Here is a 7,861-nt window from a genome sequence, read left to right on the forward strand (position 1 = left end):
GAGTGGCCAGCAGGGACCCTATTGGCCCAGGAGTGGGAGCAGGAAACATTGTCACCAGGGTCACATTCGGGTCACCTGCTGGTGCTCTAGGGGTCCCTGTGAGGTGAGGCCCACGGTGGGCTCAAGTGTTGGGCAGGGGGCAGAGAGACGGGGTGAGGGCTGCAGGGAAGGGGCAACAGGTCAGGGGGATGAACCACGGAGAGGAATGCGCAGACAGCACGTCCCCAGAGAAGGGCTGACCATTACGGATTCATGGTGTCTCTGAATAGCTCTCCGCACATAACTGAGTGTGGACTGAGTTCGAGACTCAGCTGGAGGTGGGATGTTGTGAGTCACAAAGGTTGGTCCCAGGGGTGAGGGTCTGAAAGGCAGTTTGATGTATAAAGGGTGAGGAGGAGAGTTTCTCAAGGGGTGCCAGGTGGCTGGGCCGGGGCACTCATGACACATGTTTCTGTCAATTTATTTACTCAGTTTCCCCTCTTGAAAGACCTACAGATGTCTAATCGCAAACGTGTGCAGAACCACTTAGCATAGACACTAACTGATGCTTGGACCAGCCAGTCCCTCACCAGAGGAGTCAGAGGAGGAAGAGGTGAGACCAGAGCTGCAGGCATCATGCTCCCAAGACAGCTGTCCCCGGAGGGCGGGATTCTCCGGCTTCTTCCAATTAAATCCTCATCAGGGCCACGCCTGCCCTGCGGACCTCACTGTAGACAGTAGTGAGAGGCTTGTTCCCTTCCAGATGTGCTGCACCTCTACCCTGGAATGCAGACAGAGGGTCCTGCAACAGCAGACAGACAGAAAGCCCCAACAGGACCCCCACAGACCCAGTGCTGCTGACATGACCTCCCCTAATCACGCAGCACTGCATGGGTCCCGAGATGAATTTCGTAGCTAATACTGTGTTGTCCTGAAAGGGTTCCAGGATACAGTGGTCAGACCCTGTGGATGACGTGAATTGACAAGCACATACCCAGGCACACAGGGATCAGGGAGGACCCAGGCTGGCCCCTCTCCCAGCCTCACCTTGTCCCTGCTGTCTCCAGACCCCTGCTGGCTCAGCTCTGCATAGTAGATGCCACTATCGGGATCCCTATGCTCCTCCTGCGACCCTGCACCTGGGTCATACACAGAGGGAGCTGAAGTCTGAGCCCTGGAAACCTGTACCCTCCCCTCCATGACCCCAAGGCCATGGCCGCCCCCACCAGCCTCCTGCAGGGACATCCCCTGAGCAGTAAGGCAGGAGGAAGGGAGCCCAGGGTCCAGGGGAGGGAGGTGTGTGGGCCCAGGGAGGAGAAGTGCAACCTGCCTCTCCCAGGCTCCAGGCTCTTCTTCACTCGTGTCCTCCAGAGGAACAGTCCAGCTCCCAGGATCAGCAGCAGGACCACAACAGTCCCCAGGATGCTGGGTAGTTGGGAGGCATCAGCCTGTCCCTGTGGATCTGCTTCCCTCCACAGAGAGATGGAGAAGGTTAAGGACTGAGAGAAGAACAGATGCACATTGCCCAGCACGTGGACACGTCTGAAGGCACCTGCTCAGAAGCTGAGGAGGGAGCAGCAAGGCAGGTGCTTTCACTCAACACTTCCCGAGCTCCTGCTTGGGACCCAGGTGCTGAGAGGAACAGGACACGGTGCCCACCCCTGAGGACACCTCAGTGGGAGGAGGGTGAGAAGGTGCCAGAGGGAGCCAGCCAGAGCCATCCCAGGGCACAGGAGCTCCCAGCCTGTACACACGTGGTCAGGGAGGGCCTCCTGGAGGAGGTGATGAGAAACCTCATCCTGAGGGAGGAGTGCAGAGAGCAGACAGGCAGGGTGGGTGCCGCCTTCCAGGAAGGAGGGCCATGAACAGGGAGGGGGGCACCTGCCAGCCCTGGAGCTCCAGCACCCACTGGGGCAGGTGGGAGGAGGACCAAGAGGGAGGAGCCAGGTAGGAGGATGCGAGGGAGGCAGGGGCCTCTTTCCAGAGGGTCCACTGTGTCCCTGAGCGATTAGTTTCCCTGGGATCGGGGATACTGAGACAGCGGGGCTCCAGCTGCTGGTGGAGGAGGTGGGAGGGCCGAGGGGGCACATGGGGCACCGGGTCTCTCATTCACTCAGGGAAACACAGACTGTGAGCAAACAGCCCGGGGCCGAGTTGGGACAGGAATTCAAGGAGAAGCAGACGTGGCCGCTGCCGTCCAGGGCTTGGGGCTGCAGAGGAGGCTCATCCTGGCGCAGAGCCTCACTCTCAGTGTGGGGGCCCCTGGCGGCTCCTGAGAGGACGCAGGTGTGAGGGCAGGACGGCAGCAGCTCCTGCGGGGCCTGAGCCCCTGAGGCCCAGACCCCGGGGTCAAACTCTCTTCATGCTCGACCTGCCCCCAGCGGCAGCCCCGGGGACTGCTTGGGTGTCAGGGCCCAGAGCCAGCTGGAGCCAAGGGGTCCCTGGATGGGAGTAGGGGGAGTGAGGATCCTGACCTGGAAGGGCTGAGGGAAGAGAGAGGAGCCTGACCAGAGGTTGGAGGCTGAGGACAGCAGGACACATCCGGGATCCAGGCCAACAGGTGGGGTGACCTGTGTCCACCAGGCCACAATTGGGCAGAGGAGCTCCCGGCCCTCAATCCTGAAGGAGTCGCTGGCTCATACCCCGTCTGGTGGCACAGACCCCTGACACCCCCCAACTCCCCTCCTGAAAACCACCCTGGACACAGGGAATGATGGATGAGGGTGGGCAGAGGTCCGTGCTGGGTGCTTCCTGGACCAGCAGGGGTGAGGGTGGGGGTAGAGGAGACCGGGAGCAACACCCAAGGGCAGAAGCAGGTGGATGTGCCTGCCAGACTCTGGATGGGGTGACCAGGTGGAGGGTGGTGCCATAAACAAGGGGACAGACCCGAGAAGCCTCACCCAGGGCTGCCTGAGCACCAGGAGCCCCTCTGCAGGATGCACTCACCATGACCACAGATGTCCCCAAGGTCCAAGGTGACAGTTTTCTGGTCCTCTTGGTTGCTGAGCACACAGGTGAGGCTGGCGCTGGGCTGGCTGAGGGGCAGGCTCAGAGCCAGGGTCCAGGGGTTGGGAGCTGGTCCTGGGGCCACTCGTTGTTCCAGTTCCCTGGGGAGTCTCTTCCTCTCCCAGGACAGGGTCAGGTCCTCCCTGGTTCCCATGGTGTCACACTTCACGGTGACATTGCACCAGCCTGGGGTGATGAACCGATCCTTGGCCCAGATCTGGGGAAGGGGCAGGGGCTCTGGGGCAGGAGGAACAAGAGGACAGAGCGTCACGTGTGCAGAGAACATCACACCTCAGGCTTCGTCCTCTGGAATCTCCCTGAAGCTCTGGTTTCCTTCCCCTCAGGATGGTGAAAGCATATTACAAATAGAACAGAAGTGACCAAAACTACAGCAGGTGCCATAAGGATGTTGCCACTGAGTCAGCTCTATGGGATTTCACTAGACTGAGCAATTCTTGGGCAGCCCGGGTGGCTCAGCGGTTTAGCGCATCCTTTGGCCCAGGGTGTGATCCTGGGGTCCCAGGATCGAGTCCCATGTCGGGCTCCCTGCATGGAGCCTGTTTCTCCCTCTGCCTGTGTCTCTGCTTCTCTCTCTCTCTCTCTGATGAATAAATAAATAAAATATTTAAAAAAAAAATCTCAATGGAGAAATTTAGTCCAGCAACCACCTACCCAAACTCCATTAACTGTACGAAAGCGGGGTGTCCCATAGAAGAAAGAGAAGTTGGAACAGGAGAATTTAACTTGGTAGACCCTGCCCATCTTCTCCTGCTGGGATGGTGTCAGGACCCCATACCCCTGGTACAGAAGTCACTGGCCTGATCAGGGCCTTAGAGATTAGCCCAGGTTCTCAGCAGAGGAGCTGCAGTGGGGGACACAGTGTGGTCCCTAGGAATAGACACCCTATATGGTAGGAATATGCACTGAACTCGAGGTCCCCCCGAAAAACAAGGGACAGACTCCTAATCGGTCTTGCAAATCTCTCAGCCTGAGGCTGCAATGCTCCCTCTGCAGCAGGACTCATCCCAGCAGTGCTGGCTGTGCAGGTGGAGGAAGGGGCCAGGACTCAGGGGATACAGGTGCCACCAGAAGGGGGAACAGGAAAAGAAATGGATTCTCCCCAGAGCCTCCAGAGACCAGCACAGCCCTGCCCACACCCGGACCTCAGGGCACAGGCTCTGGGGTCGGACTCCTGCCCGACTGCACAGTAGGACCCTCAGGTGGGGTGTGGTGAGCCCCTGAGGTGTCCTCACCTGTCCCAGCGGCACAGACAGCTAAGGGACAGCCTGAGGACCCTGAGTCCTGTGGGGACAGTAGTGTTAAGGCAAAATCCCTACTTCCCCCCAAAGGGGTTCCCCTCCTGAAGCACCAAAGTGATTCCATCCCTGGGGTGACTCTCAGCTCTGCCTGCATTTGTGGCGAACACCCTGCATCTGATTCCAGGGGAGAAGAGAGAGTCTGAAGGCTGGGGTCTGGGGGGAGCCCTGTGAGCCGGGCGCGGGGACCCTCCAGGGACAGAGGAAGGAGGTGAGCTCTGGGGCTGGGGGAGGGGCCTACACACCATACACAGTCAGGTGGAAATCCTGGTCGTATTGTCTTCCTCTGGAGTAGAAGCCCCGAGCCCGGTACAGCCCAGTGTCCTCCAGGGTCAGGTTGTTCATCCTCAGGGTCGTAATGTTGAGCACACGGACCCTCTTCTGGAACTTGTCCTGGAAGTTGACCCATTCTGGATCGCGTGCCCCAGGGGAGACCTGCAGCAGGGTTGTGTAGTTTGCCCCGGAGGAGATCCCCCAGGTCATCTTCTCCAGCTCGACTCCTGCAGGCAAGTCTGGGTTTCTGAGCACTTGAAACAACACAGAAGCTCCTTGCATCCCCTTCAGGGAAACGGGGTTTCCAGAATCCTCAACTCCAGAACCATGGGCTGCAGAACCCTGGGTGCCAGTGCTGCAGACGCCTAGGGCAGAGGGCACAGGAAGTGAGGGTGGTTTCCAGGAGGAATGAAGGAGAAAAGCCCAGAACCCATCTTGCCATTAAATCCCTCCCATGTGCTCCGTGACTCCTGGAAGGCAGGAGAGTGCATGAGTGTGAAGCGATGCTGGAATCACTCCTGTCCCAGGGCAGCGTCCCCTTGACCAGGTCATGTGACCTCGCTCACCTGCAGGGTCCTGACCCCCAACAGGGAGAGGATGAAGTGCAGGGGACTCGGACCAACAGCTCTGGCACATTTACCATCCGTACCGAGAGCATTTCTGCAGAAAGGAGCTGCTCACCTGTTGGAGATTCCCTTCCTGGCCTTTACCCAGTCCCTATGGCTTCTCTCCAGGCCTGGGGACCCCACATGGGGCCCAGCACCCCTTACTCACCTGGCCACCGGTCCCCAGGACAGGTATCCATGCTGTCCCTGCCTCGGCCAGCCAGGACACTGACACCTGATGCCTCCTCAGCCTCAAGGGCTCCTCCTCTGTCACCTCGTACACACTCACTCCCCTCTGACACCCCGTGCAGGAGGAGGTCTAGGCCTGACATGCTGTCCTGCAAAGCACCTGCCCTGGATACAATTCTCTGTATCTTACTGCGTTCTCTTTCGTTCTCATTTACTTTGTTACAAAGAAGCAGGTGGTCTGGGCAGCCCTGGTGGCGCAGGGGTTTAGCCTGGCCTCCAGCCTGAGGTGTGATCCTGGAGACCCGGGGTTGGAGTCCCACATCGGGCTTCCTGCATGGAGCCTGCTTCTCCCTCTGCCTGTGTCTCTGCCTCTCTCTCTCTCTCTCTCTCTCTCTTTGTGTGTCTCTATGAATAAATAAACAAAATCTTAAAAAAAAAAAAAAAAAAAGGAAGCAGGTGGTCTGATGAAGTAAGAACTGGAAAATCCCACTCTGGTTAGCACAGACCTTCTTTCAGTCCCCTTTCGGGGCCCCCTCTGCTTCCCTCCTGACCCCCCAGCGTACCCCCACCTGGAGCCCCTGTCCTCAGTCTCCTGTTCCAGGCACAGTCTCACATGCAGCAGAGGCACAGACCCCTTGAATTCTGGAGGCCGCCTTTCCTTCCTTTTCCAACAGAATGTCACCATAGTCAGGGGCCATGTCGCCCCAGGAGACAGAGGACACCTGCTTTCTTCTCCAGCTCAGCCCTGGGCTCTGGGTCGGCCCCGCCCGGGCACAGCAGCTGCAGGGGCTGCCCGGTCCCCTGAGCATCGCAGGCCAGGGGGTGCCCGTCCCCACCCTGGGTCCCAGCAGCCCCCGCTTGGTCTCCTCCATCCCTCTCCCCAGGGGTTGCGGGCTCCCCTGGCCTCACCCCTGCTGGGGGTTCCGTCCTGCAGCCAGGCAGCCAGGGTCAGGGCTCCCAGCCTGGCCTCTGCCAGAAGCTTCTGTGTTCATTCCGCTGCCCCCGGGGCTGGAAACCAGACGCACCGCGTGTGCTCCATATCACAGGGCTGCTTCCTCTGCTCCTCCCCAGAGACACCAGACAGCCCCGCAGCTCCCGCCTCCCTGCCCGCCCGGGGGTCCTCCCTCCCCGGGAGCCCGGGCCACTCACTGAGGAGGAGGCTGGTGAGTCCCAGGAGCCAGGAGGCCCCGCCCAGTTGGGGGTCCCCTGAGCAGGGGCCCATGGCAGGCTGCCTCCCTGCTGGATCCATCTGGGCCTACAGTGAGGCTGGGGAAGCATCTAGAACATAGAGGAAGAGAGGATGAAAGACGTCACTCAAGAGACCTTGGGCTCTTCCACACCCCAAGGGCGGGGCCAACTGTTAGCCCTGGGACCTCACTGTCCAGTAGATTAGCCCATTCAGGTCTCTCCTGTTACCTCAGCTCCTGCAGTGGGCTCAGGAGATCATTGCAGAGCAAATGTAGGAACAGCCCCGTCTAGGAGCCCCAGTGCAGGGGAGGCCCCAACTCTGTGCTCACAAGCAGCCTGGTGGTCTCACCTCCCCAGTCTGAACCCCTAGGGCTCCTGACCTGTGTCCCTGGGCTCCCCCTCAGCCTCGGGCTCTGCTGTCCGTCCTGCTGGCACCCCAGGGCTCTGTCTGCACCCTAGGGCCCGCCCTGCCCCCACACACAGGGCACAGCCCCCCAGGAGCAGCACCCCAACCAGCACTTCCCTGGGAGGCTCTGCCGGCCATGGGCCCGCACTCCGACACAGGCAGGGGTGCAGAAGGATGGGCTCCTCCTGCCACAGGCTCTGCAGCCTGTCCTGTCCCACCAAGTGTCCTCCTGCAAGTCCCCACATCCACTCTGGGCTACCCCGACCCGCTCTGCACCTTCAGACCAGAGAGCCCTCAGCCCTGCCCCCGCTCCTACCCACTGTTGGGAGATCCCTTCCCAGGTCGTCCCTGAGCCTTGTGGGTACAAACCCCTGGTTGGAGTCCAGACCTGGACATTTCAGTCCCTGGTCACTTCAAGGGGAGGGGCAACCAGTGGCTCTGCCCCCATCCCGGTCCCCGTCCCCGTCCCCATCGCCACAGCCCTGGCCAAGCCCTCCTGGGGTGAGGACTGTTTGCTTGTGGAAACCACAGCTTGGGGTGGGGTTGTGGGCCCTGAGGGAGCCCCGACGACCTGCTGGGCAAGGACCCTGGAAGGTCAGCCAGCTCGCCCTCCATGCTGGCCCAGCACCAGGGACTTTTTACAGCTCTAGGCCACTGGTCTTTCCTGACCCAAGTCCCTGGCAGACCTTGAGGTGCCACACTGAGGGGGAGGGAGGCCAGGCCGGACCCAGGGCAGCCTCTCTCATTCTCACACCCACAAGTAGAGGATACAAGCCTGTGGTTGCAATCTCGAAGCTTCTGACGTCCAGCCCTTTGCAGATCACAGCTACCCGCCACACTGGCTGAATCACCCACAGCCCAGTGTCTCCAGCCCCAGGCAGGCAGGGGTTGCTTGTCTC

The 7,861-nt window shown here is 60.3% G+C and overlaps 1 protein-coding gene across 7 annotated transcripts; it reads right to left on the reverse strand.

Annotated features, from left to right (window-relative positions):
* Nucleotides 1–444: 444 nt before the first annotated feature.
* On the reverse strand, nt 445–7,415 carry LOC612059 (SLAM family member 9-like). 7 transcript variants are annotated; one of them, XM_038542938.1, is made up of 8 exons: nt 7,279–7,415; nt 6,518–6,646; nt 6,278–6,376; nt 4,547–4,939; nt 2,926–3,222; nt 1,310–1,444; nt 1,027–1,118; nt 445–760 (listed from the first exon to the last, which is right to left on the reverse strand). In XM_038542938.1, exons 4-8 carry the CDS (start codon nt 4,854–4,856, stop codon nt 668–670), a joined length of 927 nt encoding a protein of 308 aa, XP_038398866.1. In that variant the 5' UTR covers nt 4,857–4,939; nt 6,278–6,376; nt 6,518–6,646; nt 7,279–7,415; the 3' UTR covers nt 445–667. The 7 variants fall into 7 exon arrangements, with proteins under 7 accessions (XP_038398866.1, XP_038398861.1, XP_038398864.1 ...); XM_038542933.1 differs by lacking the exon at nt 6,278–6,376 and having other exon boundaries at nt 1,310–1,441; XM_038542936.1 differs by lacking the exon at nt 6,278–6,376 and having other exon boundaries at nt 445–755; nt 1,027–1,112.
* Between the last annotated feature and the right edge of the window lie 446 nt (nt 7,416–7,861).

This window comes from Canis lupus, chromosome 7, assembly GCF_011100685.1.
Source record: "Canis lupus familiaris isolate Mischka breed German Shepherd chromosome 7, alternate assembly UU_Cfam_GSD_1.0, whole genome shotgun sequence".
NCBI classification, from domain to species: domain Eukaryota; kingdom Metazoa; phylum Chordata; class Mammalia; order Carnivora; family Canidae; genus Canis; species Canis lupus.

Bases quoted from the DNA above. Each gene is read 5' to 3' on its own strand.
- LOC612059 (XM_038542932.1), bottom strand. From the start codon at position 6,617: ATGGATCCAGCAGGGAGGCAGCCTGCCATGGGCCCCTGCTCAGGGGAC. The intron at 3,223-4,546 runs GTGTGTAGGCCC...CTCCTGCCCCAG, and splicing joins TTTCCACCTGACTGTGTATG to AGCCCCTGCCCCTTCCCCAG. The intron at 761-1,026 runs GTGAGGCTGGGA...TCTGCATTCCAG, and splicing joins CTGGAGACAGCAGGGACAAG to GGTAGAGGTGCAGCACATCT.